This window comes from Bubalus kerabau, chromosome 4, assembly GCF_029407905.1.
Source record: "Bubalus kerabau isolate K-KA32 ecotype Philippines breed swamp buffalo chromosome 4, PCC_UOA_SB_1v2, whole genome shotgun sequence".
Taxonomy (NCBI): Eukaryota; Metazoa; Chordata; class Mammalia; order Artiodactyla; family Bovidae; genus Bubalus; species Bubalus kerabau.
Genome location: NC_073627.1, coordinates 21298705 through 21320591, shown reverse-complemented (window position 1 = coordinate 21320591; position 21887 = coordinate 21298705). Strand labels below are relative to the sequence as shown.

General features: G+C 52.1%; 1 protein-coding gene and 1 pseudogene across 1 annotated transcript; both read left to right on the top strand.

The window, feature by feature from the left end:
• The first annotated feature begins 2296 nt into the window (after positions 1-2296).
• LOC129651201 (primary amine oxidase, lung isozyme-like) lies at positions 2297-6130 on the top strand. Its single transcript, XM_055579902.1, has 4 exons — positions 2297-3893; positions 4105-4390; positions 4760-4889; positions 5620-6130. Exons 1-4 carry the CDS (start codon positions 2297-2299, stop codon positions 5890-5892), a joined length of 2286 nt encoding a protein of 761 aa, XP_055435877.1. The 3' UTR covers positions 5893-6130.
• Positions 6131-8824: 2694 nt separating this feature from the next.
• Positions 8825-17022, top strand: LOC129650802 (membrane primary amine oxidase-like; annotated as a pseudogene).
• The last annotated feature ends 4865 nt before the right edge of the window (positions 17023-21887 follow it).

Below are 21887 nucleotides of genomic sequence, written 5' to 3'. Positions count from 1 at the left end.
CGATGTGTGATATGATGATTGTGAAGCCTAGGTTGACACGAATTCAGAGGAAGCAATGTGACAGCAAGACGCTTCTAGAGAAGGTGGGCAGAGGGGCACCTTCTGCTATATCAGTTCCTCCTCAAGGTCAGGCCAAAGCTCTCCCTCCCACTCCCTGATCATCACTTCTTCTCCTCTAGGAGACCTGGGGATTCCCCACCAGAGTGGACATTCTTGATCTGTGATTGGTAACACTAGTCCGGATGAAAAAAAAGTGTTAGGTGTTCTCTTGACAATGTGTTCTGAGCTGGGAGGAAATACCATGACTTATCAAAGGATCCAGAATGAAGTTCCTGGGCTGGAAAGGCTTGCCGTGGGGCCAGGGATGGGTTTGACCTTAGATTCTGTCGCCCCTTTATTACAAACTCCACATGAACCTTTCAAACTGAGACAGGCTAGGGCCTGAGTTCCTATACTGGAGTGCTTACACTTGGCACCTGGACAGATATCTCCTTGAAAACAGAATACAAACAACCTGTAACAGACTAAAAATATCTGCAAGCACTGGGCAGTCTGGGCAGTTATGAACAATGAGACACAGAAAACACAGAAATGTATTGCTGCTTCTGAGGTGAAAGGAGAAGAGCAGGGTTGGGCATGACCCCTGCACACAGCACCACCAAAGGGGTGGGCAGACCACCTAAGCCAGCCCTCAGTCCGCTCCACGGATCTGTCCCCACTCTTACTCCACTGGAGGAACCAGGCCACAGAGGGCAAGCAAGGGAACCTGTGTTTTGTTCTTGCTCCTTCCTGCTGCAGCTCGAGTACCAGTTAACTCTCATTTGATTACTTCACCGGCCTCTTATTAATACAATTGATGTAAGAGTCCGAGGCCCCAGGTTGGTCACAAAATGACCCGTGTGTGGAATTTCCATATCAAAATAGAGCTGGTTGCAGAAGCAGCTGGTATCTGGAGAACCTGACCTTTCTGAGGTTGATTTCCCTGGTTTCACATGTGCCCAGACTTCTGTCTTTCTGCATTGCCTACTTTGCTTAAGGCCCACACACTGCACAAGCCCTCCTGACCTGATCTCTTCTGCTGTCCCACCAACTCCTGTCTCCACCTCACACCCAATGCGCTGACCTTGGCCATTTCCTGCCCATGCCAGGTGCTTCAAGTTTTGTACCTTTGCACCTTGTGATCCTTTTGGCTCGATGTACTGTCCATTCTCCTCCAGCAAACATACTCTGTCTGCAAGGTCATCTAAGGCGACTTCTGGGGAAAGTGGTCTTGGACAAGTCCAGGTTGGAAAGGACTTTCCCCCAGTTCACCAGGGAAGCATGTCCCACCTCTGGAACCTCAGTCTCTCCTGGTTCCCTCAGGATCTGGCTGAACAAAAGATGGTGTCTACCTCACATCACCTGCCTGACAATGGAGATTACTTTGTTCTCTGCCTCTGCAGCATTCTGGAAAAGGGTTTCCTGGGGATGAAGGTTGCAGACAGCGAGGTTAAATTCACAGCCAGGGTATTATGCACCCTGACATCTGATGTGGTCCTTCAGTTTTGCTTAAGGGGTGGAGGTCTCTGTAAGCTGCAACTTCCCACCCCCTCCAGCTTCTGAATGGATTCACTCCCCTCAGGCTTTCCTCTAGTGACTCCAGGAGTTCAGGACCTCCAAGATGTTGACCTGGCTCAGCTTTTAAGACCCTCTGCTCCCTACAGGTGATTGGTGTTCTCAGCATGACTCTCCAGGCTCCTATGCATGCCATTAGGGTTCTGGTTGCTGCATGGGAGCCCTCATCAGAGGGCTTCATGGACTAGAGGAAGGAAGATGGAATCTGGCTGGATGGCTGAACACAGGGGAGTTTTGCTTGCAGCCATGTAGCAAGGAGCAAGGTTCCATCGAGAGAGTGGAAAAAGAGCCCCGGGACACATCACTTCTACCACTTCTTCCCTCCAGCTGTGTCTCCCACACCCATGCCTCCCCCATTTTGTTCCCCAACAGGGAAGCTGAGTGTTTGATTTGAAACAGGAGGACAGAGGCTGACACGGGCCACTTAAAATTCAGGTTATAACCTCAGCTGCATCTTCTGAGCCTGGCCTGATCACTGCCCCGCCCCAGCCTCCAACCACTGCCAACCCTCTCTCCTTGGCTGTTTGTCCTTAGTGTACATATAACGCGTTGACCCGAGCACAAGTCAAAGACAGGAACCTACAGACACCGAAGGAGGCACTGTGCACCCAGTTCTGTCGGTCTGTCCATCATGCGTGCTGCACTCCAAATCAAGAGCCTGAAGACAGCCAGAGCTTTAGCGATGTTCATCTTCATTTTTCTGTCCTTGTGGGCTCTTCTGGTGATGGGTAGGGAGGAAGGTGGTGCTGGGAGTGAGGAGGGAGTTGGGAAGCAATGTCATCCCAGCCTGCCTCCCCGCTGCCCCTCCGGATCCCCCAGTGACCAGCCCTGGACACACCCTGGCCAGAGTCAGCTGTTTGCAGACCTGAGCCCAGAAGAGCTGACAACTGTGATGAGCTTCCTGACTCAGCAGCTGGGGCCAGACCTGGTGGATGCAGCCCAGGCCCGACCCTCAGACAACTGTGTCTTCTCGGTAGAGCTGCAGCTGCCCCCCAAGGCTGCAGCCCTGGCCCACCTGGACAGGGGGAGCCCCCCACCTGCCCGGGAGGCACTGGCCATCGTCTTCTTTGGCGGACAACCCCAGCCCAATGTGACTGAGCTGGTGGTGGGGCCACTGCCCCAGCCCTCCTACATGCGGGATGTGACCGTGGAGCGTCATGGGGGCCCCCTGCCCTATTACCGACGTCCCTTTCTTACCCAAGAGTACCAGGACATAGACCAGTTGATCTTTGACAGAGAGCTGCCCCAGGCTGCTGGTGTCCTCCACCACTGCTGCTCCTACAAACAAGGAGGAAGGAACCTGGTCATCTTGACCGCAGCTCCCCGCGGCGTCCAGTCAGGGGACAGGGCCACGTGGTTTGTCCTCTGCTATAACATTTCAGGATCTGGAACCTACCTGCACCCTGTGGGGTTGGAGCTGCTGGTAGATCACAAGGCTCTGGACCCTGCCCAGTGGACCATCCAGAAAGTATTCTTTCAAGGCCGCTACTATGAGAGTCTGGCCCAGCTGGAGGAGCAGTTTGAGGCTGGCCAGGTGAATGTGGTGGTGATCCCAAACAATGGCACAGGTGGGTCCTGGTCTCTGAAGCCCCAGGTGCCCCCGGGTCCAACTCCCCCTCTGCAGTTCCATCCTCAGGGTGCCCGCTTCAGTGTCCAGGGCAGTCAAGTGACCTCCTCATTGTGGACTTTCTCCTTTGGCCTCGGAGCTTTCAGTGGTCCTAGGATCTTTGACATTCGATTCCAGGGAGAAAGGCTGGCTTATGAAATTAGCCTGCAAGAGGTCCTGGTTGTCTATGGTGGGAATACCCCATTCGCAGTGATGAACCGCTACATGGATCGAGGCTTTGGTATGGGCAAGTTTGCCACGCCGCTGACCCGTGGCGTCGACTGCCCCTATCTGGCCACCTATGTGGACTGGCACTTTCTTCTGGAGTCCCAAGCCCCCAGGACTCTACACGATGCCTTTTGTGTGTTTGAGCAGAACAAGGGCCTGCCGCTGAGGCGACACCACTCAGATGTGTTTTCTCACTATTTTGGGGGTCTTGTGGAGACTGTGCTGGTCTTCAGATCTGTGTCGAGCTTGTATAACTATGACTATGTTTGGGATGTGATCTTTCACCCCCATGGGGCCATTCAAGTCAAATTCCATGCCACGGGCTTCATCAGCTCAGTGTTCCACTTTGGTGCTGCCAGAAGATATGGAAACAAGGTTCGGGAGAACACACTGGGCACCGTCCACACCCACAGTGCCCACTATAAGGTGGATTTGGATGTGGGAGGTAAGACACCCTGGGGGAGGCAAGGATTGCAGTAGAGGGGCATGAAAGATTGGGGACATTTTTGGGTGAGAGGTGGGAAGCAAGGGACACACTCAGTCTGGCCTTGTCTTTGGCTCCTACTCTGAAGCCAGGAGCAGGCAGGCTCCAGAGGGGGCAGGGCAGCTGCCTGACCAGCTCTTGCTCCTCCCTTCTCCCCACTCCATTCCTGCAGGACTGGAGAACTGGGTCTGGGTTGAGGACATGGCTTTTGTCCCCACTGCAATACCCTGGAGCCCCGAGCACCAGATACAGAGGCTGCAGGTGACCCGGAAGCAGCTGGAGACCGAGGAGCAGGCTGCCTTCCCCCTGGGAGGGGCCTCCCCTCGCCACCTGTACCTGGCCAGCAACCAGAGCAACAAGTGGGGACACCCTCGGGGCTACCGCATCCAGATTATCAACCAACCTGTGGAGCCACTGCCCCAGAACAGCCCTATAGAGAGAGCCGTCAGCTGGGGGAGGTAGGTGGCGTGCATTGTTGGAGGGTGTGGTTGAGATGAGGAGTGTTGGGAGGGGCATTTGGGTCCCAGTTCAAATTGTACACAAGGCGAGGTAAGAGCCCCAAACATATTTCCTGGTTATCAAAAGGCCCACATTGGATACACACCACCCAAGTGGGAAAAGTCTTTCCATTTTGGTGGGGCCATGTTGCGAAATTGAAAGGGATGTACATATAAACATGGAAAGGTGTTGGGTTACCCACTAGGGTGACATCGAGTGACTGTAGATGAGAGGGGAAACCTGAGGTCCATGGGATCGGCTCCCTTCCATGATGATCAGGCACCAGGACAGGAACAGTGACCATGGACCCCTGACCAGAGCATTTCTAGGTACCAGCTGGCCGTGACCCAGAGGAAGGAGACAGAGCCTAGCAGCTCCAGCATCTTCAATCAGAATGACCCCTGGACTCCCACTGTGGACTTTGCTGACTTCATCAACAATGAGACCATTGCTGGAAAGGTCAGCTGACTGTGGGAGATGAGGGAGTTGTTGAGGACACAGGGATCAGCCCCTCCTTCTCTTGGGTGGGGCCTTGAAACCCTGGGGTCACCTCAAGGGCTGAGCTGACTCGTGCTTCTGTGCTTTTGTGGATCTGCTCCTTACCTGTGGAGGGAAACTTCCTAAGCTGGGAGTTCATCTGCTGAGGTTGGCTGAGGCTCCAGCCTTTCCTCATGAGGCAGCAGCAGTTTCTGTCTCAGCTCTGTGGACAGAGTCCTTTAAGGGCCCCAGGATTCAGAAGGACTGGAATGACCAGGGAAGACCACATCTCTTATACCTTAAACCTCACCACTTCTGTCTTCACTCCCAAAGGGTTAATTTCTAAATGTCATCGTTTTCTGTCACCCACACCCTGATTTCCCTCCTCCATTCGAGAGTTTGGGAACTCTCGCAGAATAAAGGGAGGTGCTGAAGTAGCCTGTGGGTGTCATCATTTCTCTTGGGATGGGTAGGCTGATGGCGATGTGATGGGAAATGTCAGAGATGGCAGCTGCAGGCTGAAATAGTGGAGGCTGGTGTTGCTCCTAATATGAAGTTGATTTTTTATGCTTTGACTTCTGGGCTACTATGATAAAGCGTTTAGATCTTAAAACCCTCTTGAATGATGGTAGGCTCCCGAAGTGAATTCTGTGGTAGGCAGAGGTGTCTTTAGCAGTGCCAGGCCTCATGACCCTCTTTCTTCCTTCGCTAGGACTTGGTGGCCTGGGTGACAGCTGGTTTCCTGCACATCCCACATGCAGAGGACGTTCCCAACACGGTGACAGTGGGGAACAGTGTGGGCTTCTTTCTGCGACCCTACAACTTCTTTGACGAGGACCCCTCCATCAATTCTGCTGACTCTATCTACTTCCAAGAAGACCAGGATGCTGGGTCCTGTGAGGTCAACTCCCTGGCTTGCCTGCCCCAGGTTGCTGCCTGTGCCCCTGACCTCCCTGCCTTCTCCCACGGGGGCTTCTCCCCCTAGGTGTTCCTGGAATGGGGTATGTGGCTGGGGCCCCAGGGTCAGGGAATGTGGGGAGAAGGGCTGGGAGCTGGGGAGTCTGTGCCCTCCTCTCCCTCTTCACCCTCCAGGGTCCTTTCTCTCCCTTGCCTTCCCTCCCTGCTGGGAGCATCCTGAGCCTGTGCTGCAAGAGACAGGGTCGTCTCAGCCCTGTGGACCCCAAGCTGCTGGGTTCCTGTTGCAGAGAGCAGAGGAATGGCCAGTGAGGAGCCTGGAATGATTATTAAAGTTTTCCAATCGCTTCCTGGTTTTGATGTGTTTTGCTTTTTTATCCTTTTGTCTTTGGTTTTCTGTGCTCTCAAAGCTTTTTAGGCCATGCCAAGGTCTCTCTTGAGACTTCCCAGTCCTCACGTCGGAGAAGAGGATGGGGCCTCTCTAAGGGGATGGCCGCCGACAGGATTCCTGCCAGGACTGTGAATCCAGGAGTCCAGTTGGAAGGGGCTCTTTGGCTCTTGTTTCATCTCATCCTGGTCCTCCTTCTTCTCTTCCTTCTTGCCTTGCCTTCTCCTGTTCTTACCTGTTCTTCTATCTTGGTATTTACCTCCTGGCCCTCAGCGGATGTTCCTTAGCTCTCATTTTTCAACTCTGGTCTCCTCTCCTGACTCTAGGCCTGTGAAAGTCTGAAAATGCAAGGGACATCTAGCTGAGAGGACAGTCCCCATCTGTGTCCAGTGTCTGGAGGTTGCTCCTTCCCCAGTCCTGGGGCAACGTGTTTGTATGCCCTGTCTTGCATCCTCTTGCAGGAGTGGTCATGGAGACAGCAGCAGCTCTAGGGAGCACTTGAGGTGGCTTTGTGGGCGCAGCGGTAATGAGGAGTGGTCATTTGTGCCAGGTCTCTGTGTGACCTGTGGCCTCTGCATACTGCAGGAGCCAGTGGGGGAGGTTGGGTGGGCACCTAGGGAGCGAGGCAAGAAGACCTGTCACGGGGCCAGGGGTTGTCCAATCACGTGTGATCATGAAAAGGAGCCAGGGCGTCTGGGGGTGGAGCCTCCCCCACAGGCTGTCCCTCTGGAGATGTGGATGGAATAGGTCTGGATCCAGGGTGTCTCTACAAATATCCAGAGATTGGAAATTATAGAACTGTCTTCCCTAGAAGATTCATTAACTAAATTCTAATACAGTCTTACAAAGCAATATTACGCAGCTATAAAAGCAATTGTATTTCTTTCTAGAAATCAATCTTCTAAAGAGCAAGGCAAGGTACAGAAGTGTGTATAGGGCACCACCTTTTGTGTTTTAAAGGAAAGATCATATAAATACGTATTTTCGTATCTTACGGATGCATATTCAGAAGACATGGGTGACACTGGTTGCCTCTGGAGGGCATCCAGGTGCAAGGGACTCAGGAGGGGGACTTAGTATAAACCCTTTTAAAAGCTTTGAACCATATGACTGTATTATCTATTCATTTATTATTATTCAAATAATAAATGGTCCCATACAAGACCTGACTTCATCCTTTAAACTATTAATAAGTTGTCTTTCGAATAGGGTAGAATGGGGGAGGATAAACTGTGTTGAGAGATGAGCCCAGGGACTCAATTTTCTCAAATATTTGAGACTCAGAGAAATAGGTGTGGTCTCAGGTGACCCCAATGTCTGGCTTTTCCAGTAGTCATGTATGGATGTGAGAGATGGACTATAAAGAAAGCTGAGCACCAAAGAATTGAGGCTTTTGAACTGTGGTGTTGGAGAAGACTCTTGAGAGTCCCTTGGACTGCAAGGAGATCCAACCAGTCCATCCTAAAGGAGATCAGTCCTGGATGTTCATTGGAAGGACTGATGTTGAAGCTGGAACTCCAATACTTTGGCCACCTGATGTGAAGAGCTGACTCATTTGAAAAGACCTTGATGCTGGGAAAGATTGAGGGCAGGAGGAGAAGGGGACAACAGAGGATGAGATGGTTGGATGGCATCACCGACTCAATGGACACAGGTTTGGGTGAACTCCAGGAGTTGGATATGGACAGAGAGGCCTGGCGTGCTGCAGTTCATGGGTTCGCAGAGTTGGACACGACTGAGTGACTGAACTGAACTGACTGACTGACTGATAACCTCTTTGCCTCTTCTTGTCTGTACATCTAGAAGGGGAATTTTAAACCTCGGTCGTCTCTCTTTGACTGTCTATGGCTCACTATCCCTGTCTGTCTCTCTTCAAGGAGGGGGAATGAGAAGCAATGGGGAGGGGTGGCTTCCACCTGCTGGAAGCCCAGGCAGGGCTGGGAGGTGAAGGACAGGAAACAGATTTTAGCTGCTGCTCAGCTTCTGACCTGAGGGAGTCACATCCAGGGAGCTCACACACACAGAAGCTTCTGCTCCTTTCTGCATTGCTCCAAACCCAGGTTCCCTGCTGGGTCAACAGTGGACGGAGATGAATCACTGAGCCGGAGAGAAGCTAGGTTTCAAAGAACAGGGAGAAAGACCTCAGTCAGGAGAGAGCATGGCAGGTGGATGAATTTATAACACGACCCAAGGTGGAGGCCAGAGTGGTTCAGACAGCAACTGAGGAGAAGGAGAGGTTAAAGACTGAGACAGAGGAAAAAAATGAGTGTTGTGGTCACCATGGTTCTGATACTGACTTAATGCCTTTTCTGTCTCTGACCTGAGTCACTGAACTTCTCCATAAGATTTTTATGCTGTTGTTTCTATCTCCTCCTGCCCCCTTTTTATGGTCAGTTGCATGAGAGTCAGTTCTGGAGGCAAAGGAATAAAGGAACTGCTTTTTTTTTTGGAATAAAGGAATGTGGTGTCAACCCCTCCCTTACCTGGGCAGAATAACTTGCAAGTCATTGCCTTGAAACCATGTCCAGACCAAGGCAGTGAGTGTTTACAAGTGGTGAGTGTGCGTGTGAGTGTGTCTGGATGGTTGCTCACAGCTTTGGTGTGGAAAGGGGCTATGGTTGTGTCTCTCTACAGCTGGTCTAGGGATGACACCCCTGTCCCAGGCCTCAGTGGACATGTAGACCGTGAGCTTTTCAGCCCACTGAGGTGGGAGGCCTGCAAGGTGGACCTCCAGCTGGCCACCCCACCCACTCTCTCATCAAAACCTGAAGCTGGCTGGATTCTTAGCCTCAGATTCAGTGTCAAGCCAAAGAAGGGAAGAGTAACGCAGGATGTCAGGTTCTGAAAGAACTCCTGTCCACAAGGGCACAAATTTTGGACTTGGGCCCATTGCCCTTGAGGAACTGAACTAGGGGACACCCAAGATGTCCTTACAGGAGGGCGATAACTGGGATTCCAGGAATGGAGACACAGGCAAACTGTGAGCAGCAGAAGCCGCGCCCTCCGGCCTTGGCTCTCGTCCTGCAGCCCCTAGGCAGGGCTCCCTCTGCGAGTGCAGGATAGGATTCCCACACGCGTTCGACAAAGACTTCCCCAGTGCCTCCTGTGTGCCAGGCACCTTGGGAGGCACCAGGGTACATTATGGAGTAAGACACAAGGTCGCCCCCAGGGGTGACAGTCGCAAGTCAAGAATCAATTACATCAGGGACTTTTTCAGGGAGGTGGGAGGAGGAAAAAGCAGGGGCTCCTAACCTGGACTTAGGGACTGGAGAAGGCTTCCTGAGGCACGAGATGTCTAAGCTGATGGATAGAGCTGGCCATAGGAGAAGAAAGTGAGTAGTGACAAGTTTCCAGGAAGAGAGAACAACATGTTCAAAGGCCAGGAAGTGACAAGGTAACACCATCCAAGTCCCCAGGTTCACTGACGGTTGTGCAGGCTGAGAGCAGAGCCTGGAGGGACAAGCAGGGGCAGAGAAGGCAGGTGCTTGCAATCCATGGTTCCCCTAAGGGAAATGGGGAGCCGTGGAAGGATTCTAAGCAAGGGAGTGCCAGGGTGAGAGTTTCCTTTGCCCCTCCTGCAGTGGGGGCCCAGCATGTGAACCACTGGACCACCAGGGAAGTCCCAGAGCATCACTGTATTTAATGAACACTTAACACTTGGGAAAGTCAGTTGCTGATTAAAGTAAAATCCTACCCCAAAATAGTTCCCTTGGTCCTTTGTGCACTGATGGGAAATTGCTTAGATGATCCTTGTAAACTTTATACAGAGCATGGTGGGATGGGAGAAAATTAAACCCCTAAGGAAAAAAATAAAAGGTTTCTTGGCTCTCCTAGATGGCTTCTTTGACTGGATTTGACAGTGAAAAATGGGTTTATTACCTCTACAGACTCTTTACCCATTTTAAGGGAAACCCATCGCTCCTGGCCCCCTCCAGAAGGTTCTCTCTCAGTTATCCACTCCTCTCTCTGAACTGTAAATATTTCCCTTTTAATTGGCTCTTAACTCATCTCACTTAAGTCGAATCCAGGACCCTGCCTCTCCTGGGGGGTGTCTTCCCTGGGTCTGTTCCTTCCAGGCGCCCTCCTCCAAGGAGAGCTCTCCCTTTCCAGGGTCAGCTTCCCTTCCCCCTGAGTCCCTCCTCATCCCATTCCCCTCCCTCTGCTGATGCAGAAGCCACAGGCCCTTCCAGCCGCTACTTTCTGGACCTCTGGGTGGCATTGGTCCCCTCTGACTAGTCCCTACGGAAAACTCTTGCCTGTTGTGACCTCCTCACATTCTGACCCCTCCGAGGGCATGCCGGCTTCTTCTCTGGCTCCTGTGCTGGCTCCTTTGCTTCTGCTCCGCCAACCAGCCCGCTCAGCCCCACACCTGGGCGTTTTCTGGCCTTTGGCCCCAGCCCTCTTCTCTCCCTTCTGCACAGTCCTCCATGGATGATTGCAGGCTCTCCTATCTTTAATGATTACTACTTGTTGTTCAACCTAAATCTCAATTTCTGGCCTAGAATTTGTACTCCCATCCCTGAAAACCCATAGAGACAATGGTCCTTTTTCTAGGCATCTATGTTGGGGCTTCCCAGGAGCACCTCAACCTCAAATTTATTGGTTTCCCCCTTAACCTTGCTGTTCTTCTTGTAGGTTCTTCTGATGAGGAAAGCCCCTCACCCACTCAAGTCACCCGTTAGAGGAAATTCCTTGGCAATCCAGAGGTTAGGACTCCTCCCATCCCCTGCAGCCGTCACAGGGTCCATGCATGGTTGTGGAACTAGGGTCCTACAACTTGCAGTGTGGGACCAAAAAAAGAAAAATCCATATATAACCAAGTCACCGAATGGAACTGTGTCTTTGTGTCATGGAGACACTGTGCTCTTTCTCACCCACCCACCCAGCCAATCAGACACCGAATCCTGTCAACTCCACCCACTACATTGCTCAGACCCTCCCTTCCTCTTGTCCTCCAGGTCACTGGCTTCAGTCTGGCCCTTTGCCTCCCGTCCGGTGTCATGATCTCTGTCTGTCCCACATCCAAGCCCTGCTCGGAACCACAGTCAGAGCCGTGTCCCCAGATTGCAGATTGGAGTGCAGTGACCTGCGTGTCCTTCGTCTGCTAGACCGGGCCTCCGAGCAGAAGCTCAGCTCAGGCCTGCCTCCTGGGGCCCAGATCTGGGGGCTGGAGATGGGCTCTGGATCCAGGAATCAACTCACCTTGAGCATATTCACAGAGGCTGGGGCAAAGTTTGTCCAAAGGGAAATAAGACCTAGTGAGGGGAACAGGACGTGTGGTCCTGTCGCGTAAGTAATTCTCCAAGAGACTCCTTTTTTGGTTTAGGCTGGCTGACACGATGATTGTGAAGCCTATGATGAAAGGACATCAGAGGAAGCGATGTGTCAGCAGGACACTTAGAGGAGATGGGCAGGGGGCACCTTCTTCTATATCAGTTCCTCCAGCAGGTCAGGCAGAATCTCTCCCTCCCGCTCCCTGAGCATTACCCACCTTCCCTAGGAGACCTAGGATACCCCAGCAGAGTGGCTGTTCTTGACCTGTGCTTGGTCACACTGGTTGGGACTACTTTTACCAAGCACAGGGAAAGCATTATCCATCCTCTTGATGATGTGTTCTTACCCAGGAGAAGAGGCCATCACTTACAACAGGATCCAGAATGAAGTTCTTGGCCTGGAGAGGCTGGCCTTGTGGCCAGGGATGGATATGCCCTTAGATTCTGCTCCTCTTAGTACAAAGTCCGCATGAACCATTTCGATTTCAGAGACTGGGGCTGAAGACCCTTGACTGGGGTGCTTGCACTGGCGCATGGACAAATGTCTCCTCAAGCAGCAGAATACAGGGAAACTGTAAGGCGTTAAACATACCGGCATGGACCAGCAGTTGGGGCGATCATGAACCATAAGATACAAGGAGAGCACAGGTGTACTGCCACTTCTGAGCTGCCAAAAGCAAAAGCAGTGTATTGGGCACTCTCTCTGCATACAGGACCACGAGCAGTTGGGCAGACCACCTAAGCCAGCCCTGGGGCCCACTCTGCGGATCTGCCCCCACTCTTACTCCACTGAAGGAACCAGTCCACAGAGGGCAAGCAGGGAACCTGTGTTTTGTTCTTGCGCCTTCCTGCAGCAGCTTGAGTACCAGTAAGGCCCTGCCTCAATTCCTCCTCTGGCCTCTTATCAATTCTACTGATGGAAGTGTCCTAGGACGCAGCTTGGTAACAAAATGACCTGTATGTGGAATTTGCTTATCAAAATAGAGCTGGTTGCAGAAGCAGCTGGTATCTGGAGAACCTGATCTTTGTGGGGTTGATTTCCCTGGTTTCACATGTTCCCAGATTTCTGTCTTTCTGCAATGCCTACTTTTCTTAAGACCCACATACTGCACAAGCCTTCCTGACCTGATCTCTTTTGCTGTCCCACCGACTCCTGTCTCCACCTCACACCCAATACGCTGACCTTGGCCATTTCTGACCCATGCCCAGGCTGTTTCAAGTTCTGTACCTTTGCCCGTTCTGATCCTTTTGGCTGGAATGTACTGTCCATTCTCCTCCAGGCAAACTACAAGGTCATCTAAGGTGCCTTTCGGGGGAAGTGGTCTTGGAGGTGTGCAGGTTGGAAAGGATTCTCCCCCAGGTCACCAGGGAAGCATGTCCCATCTCTGGAACCCTCAGTTTCTCTGGTCCTGTCAGGACTGACTGCACAGAAGATGGTGTCTCCGGCACATCACCTGCCTGAGAATGGAGGTAGCTTTGCTCTCTTCCTCTGCAGTATTCTGGAAAAGGGTTTCCTGGGGATGAGGGTTGTGGACAGCGAGGTTAAGTCCACAGCCAGGGTTCCAGGCACCCTGACCTGTGATCGTCCATCAGTCCTGCTCCTGGGGTAAGGAGGGGGTCTTTCTTACACTGACTGCTCCCCCCACTGCCTGCTCCCCTCCAGTGACTCAGGGAGCTCAGGGCCTCCACGATGTGGAACTGGCTCAGCCCTCAGTTCCCCAGCTCCCTATAGGTGCTTTGTGTTCTCAGCATGACTCTGCAGGCTCCTGTGGGTGCCTGTAGGATTCTGGTGATGGGGGAGCAGAGGACATGATGAGGGCTTCCCAGTCTAGAGCAAGGAAGGAGCGAATCCTGCTGGAGGGTTGTGCTCAGGTGTGTTTTGCTTACAGCCAGGTAGCCAGGAGAAAGTTTGGGCCTGGAGCAGGAAGGAAGAGCCCAAGGACAGTCCCTTTCTGTCCCTGTCACATCTTCCTCTTCTGTCTCCAGCTGTGTATTCAAACCCAGCCCACCCCCACTTGTGCTCCAACCTTGAACCTGAGTGCTTGATTAGGAACAGGAAGACAGAGGCTGACATGGGCCACTTAAAATGCAGATTCCTACCTCAGCCCCATACCCAAACTGAGTTAACCACTACCCCACCCACCCTCCATTCCCTGCCAACCCTCTGCCCTTGGCTGCTTGTCTTGAATGTACCCTTCATGCCATCGCCCAGAAGACCCACCCAGAGCCAGGAACTTTGAGACACTAAGGAGGCATCATTCACCCAGTTCTGTCTGTCCATGTGTCTATCTTGCATGCTGCGTTCTGATTCAAGAGCCTGAAGAGTCAGGAGTTTTAGCGATGTTCATCTTTATTTTTCTGTCCTTGTGGACTCTTCTGGTGATGGGCAGGGAGGAAGGTGGTGCTGGGAGTGAGGAGGGAGTTGGGAAGCAATGTTATCCCAGCCTGCCTCCCCCCTGCCCCTCCGGATCCTCCAGTGTCCAGACCTGGACACGGCCTGACCGGAGCCAGCTGTTTGCAGACCTGAGCCGAGAAGAGCTGATGGCTGTGATGAGCTTCTTTACCTAGAAACCGGGCCCAGACCTGGTGGATGCAGCCCAGCCCAACCCTCAGACAACTGTGTCTTCTCGGTAGAGCTGCAGCTGCACCCCCCCCACCAAGGCTGCAGCCTCCGCCCACCTGAAAGGGAGCCCCCCACCTTCCAGGAGGCACTGGCCATCATCTTCTTTGGCAGAGAACCCCAGCCCAATGTGACTGAGGGCTGGAGACAGTGCTGGCCTTAGGTCTGCGTCCACGATGCTCAACTCTGACTATGTGTGGGATATGGTCTTCTGCCCAGTGGGGCCATAGAAGTCAAATTCCATGCCACAGGCTACATCAGCTCAGCGTTCCTCTTTGGTGCTGCCCGAAGATATGGAAACCAGGTTGGGAAACACACGCTGGGCTCCATCCACACCCACAGTGCCCACTACAAGGTGGATCTGGACGTGGGGGGTAAGACACCCTAGGGGAGGCAACGATTCCAGTAGCAGGGGCTGAAAGACTGGGGACATCTTTGGGTGAGAGGGGAGGGAAGCAGGGGACACACTCAGTCTGGTCTTCTCGTTGGCCCCCACTCTGAAGCCAGGTGCAGGCAGAGTCCAGAGGGGGCAGGGCAGCTGCCTGACCAGGCCTCCTTCCTCCTCTCCCCCTTTGCACCACCCCCCACCCCCAGGACTGGAAAACTGGGTCTGGGCTGAGGATATGGCTTTTGTCCCTGCGGCGATACCCTGGAGCCCTGAGCACCAGATACAGAGGGTGCATGTGACCCGGAAGCAGCTGGAGACCGAGGAGCAGGCTGCCTTCCCCCTGAAGGGGCCTCCCCTCGCTACCTGTACCTGGCCAGCAACCAGAGCAACAAGTGGGGGCACCCTTGATGCTACTGCATCCAGACAGTCAGCTTTGCTGGGGGGCCACTGTCCCAGAACAGCTCCATGGAGAGAGCTTTCAGCTGGAGGTGGTGGGTGATGTGTATTGTTGGAGGTGGGTGGATTAGATGAGAACAGCATGTTCAGTTCAGTTCAGTCGCTCACTCGTGTCCGACTCTTTGCCACCCCATGAATTGCAGCACGCCAGGCCTCCCTGTCCATCACCAACTCCCGGAGTTCACTCAAACTCAGGTCCATCGAGTCAGTGATGCCATCCAGCCATCTCATCCTCTGTCATCCCCTTCTCCTCCTGCCCCTAATCCCTCCCAGCATCAGGGTCTTTTCCAATGAGTCAACTCTTCGCATGAGGTGGCCAAAGTACAGGAGTTTCAGCTTTAGCACCAGTCCTTCCAAAGAACACCCAGGACCGATCTCCTTTAGAATGGACTGGTTGGATCTCCTTGCAGTCCAGGGACTCTCAAGAGTCTTCTCCAACACCACAGTTCAAAAGCATCAATTCTTCAGCACTCGGAAGGGGCAATTGGGAACCCAGTTCAAATTCTATATGAGGTGACGTAAGAGCACAAAGCATTTCCTGGTTATCAAAAGGCCTACAGTAGATAAATGGTCCTCTTGGAAGGCTAAAGCCCAGGCAGATAAGTCTTTCCTGTTTTCCTGATGCTGTGAAATCCAAAGGGATCAACAGGAGAAGGCCATGAAAAGATGTTGGGCTCAGGTCAAGAGAAAAGAAAGATAAAGGAAAAGATCACCCAAGTACTGTATCTTTAAAACAAACAAAAAAAAAAGGTGTTTGGCCACTCACTAGGTGGGATGTGGGATGTGCAGGGAGCCGGCTGCACACTAGGGTGACATCATGGTGAGGGTGTGGATGAGCTGGGAAGCTGAGGTCCATGGGATCAGCTCCCTTCCATGATGATCAGGAAGCAGGACATGAGAGAGTGACCATGGACACCTGACCAGTGCATCTCTAGGTACCAGCTGGCTGTGACCCAGAGGAAGGAGACAGAGCCCAGCAGCTCCAGCATCTTCAATCAGAATGACCCCTGGACTCCCACTGTGGACTTTGCTGACTTCATCAAGAATGAGACCATTGCTGGAAAGGTCAGCTGACTGTGGGAGAAGAGGGAGGGGTGGGGGGCACAGAGATCAGCCCCACCTTCCTTTGGCGGGGGGCCTGAAAGCCCGTGATCAGCTGAAGGGCTGAGCTGACTCCTGCTTCTGTGCTTTTGTGGATCTGCTCACTATTTGTGGGGGGAAACTTCCTAAGCTGGGAGTTCATCTGTAGACCCTGGCTGAGGCTCCAGCCTTTCCTCGAGAGGCAGCAGCTCTCTCAGTCTCTGCTTGTGGACTGAGTCCTTTAAGGGCCCCAGGATTGAGAAGGGCTGGAATGACCAGGGAAGACCACATCTCTTATTTCTAAAACTTCATTTCTGTCTTCAGCACTAAAGGATTAATTTCCAAATGTTGAACTTTTCTGCCACCCAAACCTGATCTAACCTCCTCCATTCTCCTTCCTTCAGTTACAGTTTGGGAACTCTCCCAGAGTCGGGGGAGGTGCTAAAGTAGCCTGTGGCTGTCATTATTTCTCTTGGGATGGGTCGGCTGATGGCGATGTGATGGGAAATGTCAGAGATGGCACCTGTAGGCTGGGTCATTGAGGCTGGTATTGCTCCTAATATGAAGTTGATTCTTTATGCTTTGACTTCTGGGCTACTATGAAAAAATGTTTAAAGATTTAAAACCCTCTTGAGTGATGGTGGGCTCCCAAAGTGAATCCTGTGGGAGGCAGAGGTTAGCAGCACCAGGGCTCATGACCCTCTTTCTTCCCCTACTAGGACTTGGTGGCCTGGGTGACAGCTGGTTTCCTGCACATCCCACTTGCAGAGGACATTCCCAACATGGTGACAGTGGGAAATGGTGTGGGCTTCTTACTGCAACCTTAAAACTTCTTTGACCTCTACCCCTCCATCACTTCTGCTGACTCCATCTACTGCCACAAAGACCAGGATGCTGGGTCCTGTGAGGTCAATTCCCTGGCTTGTCTGCCCAAGGCTCCTGCCTGTGCCCCTGATCTCCCTGCCTTCTCCCATGGGGACTTCTTCCAGAACTAGGTGTTTCCTGGGATGGAGAATGAGACTGGGGCTCCAGGGTCTGGGAGTGTGGGGAGAAGGGCCAGGAACTGAGGAGCCTGTGCCCTCTTCTCCCTCCTCACGTCCCGGGGTCCTCTCTCTCCTCCATCGTCCTCCCTTGCTTACCACCTCGCTGGGATCATCCTGAAGCTATGCTGCCTGAATCAGGGGCTTCTCAGCTCTGTGCACCCCAACCTGCTGGGTTCCTGTCGCAGAGGAGAGGAACAGTCAGCTGAGAGGCTGGAGTCATGGTTACACGTTTCTAGAAGACTCCTCGGTTTGGTGTTTTTCATTTTCTTTTCTTTTGTCTTTGCTTTCTGCTTTCCCCAAATGGTTTTAGGCCATGCCAGGTCTCTCCTGAGACTCCCCAGTCCTCACTTGAGAGGAGAGGGAGCGAGGTCTCTCTGGGACTGGTTGCCTAGAGGCCGTGGGCAGGGTTCCTGGCAGGCTTGTGAATCCAGGAGTCCAGCTGGAAGGGGCTCTTTGGCCCATGTTTCCTCTCATCCTGGTCCTCCTTCTCCCTCTTCCTTCTTGCCTCACCTTCTCCTGTTCTTACCTATTCTTATAATCTGGGATTTACATCCCAGCCCTGAGGAGATGTTTCTCAGCTCTCATTTTTCAACTCTGGTCTCCTCTCCTGACTCTAGGCCTGTGGAAGTCTGAAAATGCAAGGGACATCTAGCTTGAGAGGACAGTCCCCGTCTGTCTCCCTGTGTCTGGGAGCTGCCCCTTCCCCCAGTCCTGGGGCAAGGTGTTTCCCCACAGTTCTTTCTGCCCGTTTGTATAGGCCTGTCTTGCGTCCTCTGGCAGAGGATGGTCATGGAGACAGCAGCAGCTCTAGTTAGCACTTGAGGTGGTTTGTGGGTGCAGTGGTAATGAGGAGTGGTCATTTTGTGCCAGGTGTGTGGTGTGACCAGGGTCCTCTGAACTTAGCAATAGCCAAGATGGGAGACTGGGTGAAAGCCAAGGGTGAGAAGCAGAAAGACTAGTCACACCATGCCATGGGGGCCAGGGGCGGACCAATCACGTGTGAGCATGCAAATGAGCCAGGGCCTCTGGGGGTGGAGCCTCCCCCACAGGCTGTCCCTACAGGATCCGGGGTCTCTCCACAAATGTCCCGAGATCGGACATAATAGAACTCTGCTTCCCTAGAACATTTGTTAAGTAAGTTCTAATACGGCTTGACAAAGAAATACTCCGCAGTTGTAAAACTGTATCTTTTTATACAAATTACTCTTGTAAAGAGTAAGACAATGCACAGAATTGTGGACCGGTCACCTCCATTTGTGTTTTATGGGGGAGGATCATATAAATCCATATTTTCGTATCTTATAGATGCATATTCAGAAGACACGGGTAACACTGCCTCTGTGAAGAGGAACCAGGAGGTAGGGACTTGGGAGGGCGGAGACTCGATACTACATATCCTTTTGTAAATTTTGAATTTTGAACCGTGTGACTGTATTACCTATTCATTTATTATTATTCAAAAAATAAATGGGGCTAAGTAGTTTCTGACTTCATTCTTTAAAGTAACTTGTCTTTTTCTTGCCAGGAAAATCCCATGGACGGAGGAGCCCAATAGGCTACAGTCCACAGGGTGGCAAAGAGTCATACATGACTGAGTGACTTCACTTTCAGGGTAGGGGAGGGTACTGTGCCCAGGGACTCAATTTTTTCAAGTGTTTGAGACCCAGAGAAATGGGTGTGGCCTCTGTGCTTAGTCAGTCAATCATGGACAACTCTTTGTGACCTCATGGACTGTAGCCTACCAGGCTCCTCCATGGATGGAATTCTCCAGGTAAGAATACTGGAGTGTATTGCCTTTTCCTTCTCCAGAAAATCTTCCTGACCCACGGAGAGAACCTGTGTCTCCTGCATTGCACAGAGGTGTGGCCTCTGGTGACCCCTTTGCCTCTTCTTGCCTGTATATCTCCAAGAAAAAGTGTTAAATGTTAAGAAATTTCTTTTGCTGTCTCTTGCTTACTCTCCCTGTCTGTCTCAATTCAAAGAGGGGGAATGAGAGCCTGCTGGAAGCCAAGGTAGGGCTGGGTGTTGAAGGACAGGAAACAGATTTCAGATGCTGCTCAGCTTCTGACCTGAGGGAGATCATATCCAGGGAGCACAGAAGCTGCTGCTCCCTTCTGTCCTGCTCCAGGCCCAGGTTCACTTCTTGGACAAAGGTGGATGAAGTTGAGCTGGACAGAAGCTAGGTTCCAAAGAACAGGGAGAAAGCCCTCAGTCAGGAGACAGGGCTAGTGCTGGGTGGGTGAATTTATTACATGACCTGAAGTGAAAGTCAGAGTGACAGAGGACAGAGATGGAGGGAAAGGAGAGGCTAAAGACTTGAGACAGAGGAGAAAAATGGGTGCTGTGGCCACTGTGGCTCTAATATTGACTTGATGCCTCTTCTTTCTCTGACTTGAGGCATTGAACTTCTCCACGACGTTTTTGCTGTTGTCTCCACCTCCTCTTTGCTCCTTTTTATGGTCAGTTGCACAATAGTCAGTGCTGGAGGCAAGAGGAAGAAATAAATGCGGTGTCCACCCCTTCCCCAGCCTGGTTGAATATCTTGCAAGTCATCGCCCTGAGTCCCATGTCCAGACCAAGGCTGTGAGTGTTTACAGGTGGTGAGTGTGCCTGTGAGTGTGTGTGGATGCTCGCTTAGAGCTTTTTTAAAAGTTTCTTGTCAGGGTTTTTTGTTTTGTTTTCTTAAATATTTTTCTTTCTTTCTTTCTTCGGCTGTGCTAGGTCTTAGTTGTGGCATGAAGGATCTTCAATCTTAGCTGTAGCATGTGGGATCTAGTTCCCCAACCAGGGATCCAACCAAGGGCCCCTGCACTGGGAGCAGGGGAATGTTACCCACTGGACCATCCGAGAAGTCCCAGAGCACTGCTATATTTAGGAACACTTACCACCTGGCAGGTTCAGTTACTGAATAAGGTAAAATCCCATCCAAAAATCAGTAGTAGTTTGTGCGGTGATGAGATATTAATAATTGTATAGAAGATTCTTGTATACTTTATACAGTGCTTGGTGGGTTTGGAAACAGGGGATACCCCTAACCAAATAAAAAAGGTATATGAGGTCCTGCTGACAGCTTCTCTGAGAGACTTATCAGTGAAAATCGGCTACCATCTCCAGTATTCTTGCCTGGAGAATCCCATGGACAGAGGAGCTTGGTGGACTACAGTCCATCAGGTCGAGAAGAGTCGGATACGACTGAATCTTAGCACAGCACACATCAGTGAGAATGGGCTCGTTTATTCTACAGCCTGTTTCCTTGTTTTAAGGGGAAAGCCACCCCTCCAGCTGCTCCCAAATGGTTCTCTCTCAGTTATCCAACCTTCTCCCTGAACTTTTTATCTCTCCCTCTTGACTGGCTCTTGACTCACATCTCGTTAAGTCTCTGCCAGGACCCTGACTCTCCAGGACAGGGTCTTCCCTCAGCTTGTGCCTCCCAGATGCCTTCCTCCAAGGAGAGCTCTACTTTTCCTGGATCAGCTTCCCGTCCCCAGCAGGCCCCAGATCCCCAGTTTCTCCTTATCCCACTCCCCTTTTACTGCTGATGCAGAATGACAGGCCCTCCCAGCTGATACTTTCTGGACTCTGGGTGGCATTGGTCCTTCTGACTAGTCCCTACTGAAAAGTCTCACCTGTCGGGACCTCCTCATATTCTGACCACCCTGAGGGCATGCCGCATGCTTCTCAGCCTCTTATGCCAGCTCCTTTGCCTCTGCTCTGCTTACCAACCTGCTCAGCCCCACACATGGGCATCTTCTGGACTCTGGCCCTGCTCCTCCTCTCTCCCCTCTGCAGAGTCCTCTCTGGGTGATCTCAGGCTTCCTATTTTTGTGCGTTAGTCACTCAGTTGTGCCCAACTCTTTGCCACCCCATAGAGTGTACCCTGCCAGGCTCTTCTGTCCATGGAATTCTCCAGGCAAGAATACTGGAGTGGGTGGTCATTTCTTTCTCTGGGGAATCTTCCCAACCCAGGGATCAAACCTACGTCTCCCATATCACAGACAGGTTCTTTATCATCTAAGCAATGACTACATTTTGTTGTTTGACACAAATCTCTATTTCTAGCCTAGAGGCTGTTCTCTGGCCCTTGAAACATATAGACCCAGTGGCCTTTTTTCTGGGCATCTATGCTGGGGCTTCCCACAGGAACCTCACCTCAAGCTTGTTGGAATCCTCCTTCAACTTGCTGCTCTTCCTGTAGGTCCTTCTGGAGAAGGCCCCTCACCCCCAAGTCACCCATTGGAGACCTGGCGTCCTCGTGTCACCAAAGAGTCTGTATCATTTCTCACACACCCAGCCAATCAGACACCACGTCCTGCCGACACCCCCGGCCACATTGCTCAGATTCCTCACTTCTTCTCTGTCCTGGAGGTCACTGGCCTCATCTGACCCTTTGCCTCCTGTTGCTGTCCTCGCTTCTGTCTTTGACACACTCGGTGCTTTCTCAGCATAAAGCCACAGCTGTACCCCTGGGGTGCAGATCAGAGTACAGTGACCTGGGCATCCAGAGCGGTTCCACTGGCCTCATGGGGACTCCGGGATAGCAGGCAGGCTCAGGCAGCACGTTCTGGGGCCCAGCCTGGGGACTGGGGATGGCACCTGGCTTCCAAGGATAGAGTTGCCTTCAGCACATTTACACAGGCTGCGGGCAAGTTTGTCCAAAGGGAAATAAGACTTACTAGAGGAAGCAGGATGTGTAGCTCCTTTCCCCTGAGTATCTATCCAACAGAAACACCTTCAAACAGTTGTTTACGATGTGTGATATGATGATTGTGAAGCCTAGGATGACACGAATTCAGAGGAAGCAATGTGACAGCAAGACG

Coding starts and splice junctions, on each gene's coding strand:
- LOC129651201 (XM_055579902.1), top strand. CDS start 2,297: ATGTTCATCTTCATTTTTCTGTCCTTGTGGGCTCTTCTGGTGATGGGT. Junction 3,894..4,104: donor GGTGGATTTGGATGTGGGAG/GTAAGACACCCT, acceptor CCATTCCTGCAG/GACTGGAGAACTGGGTCTGG. Junction 4,890..5,619: donor ATGAGACCATTGCTGGAAAG/GTCAGCTGACTG, acceptor TTCCTTCGCTAG/GACTTGGTGGCCTGGGTGAC.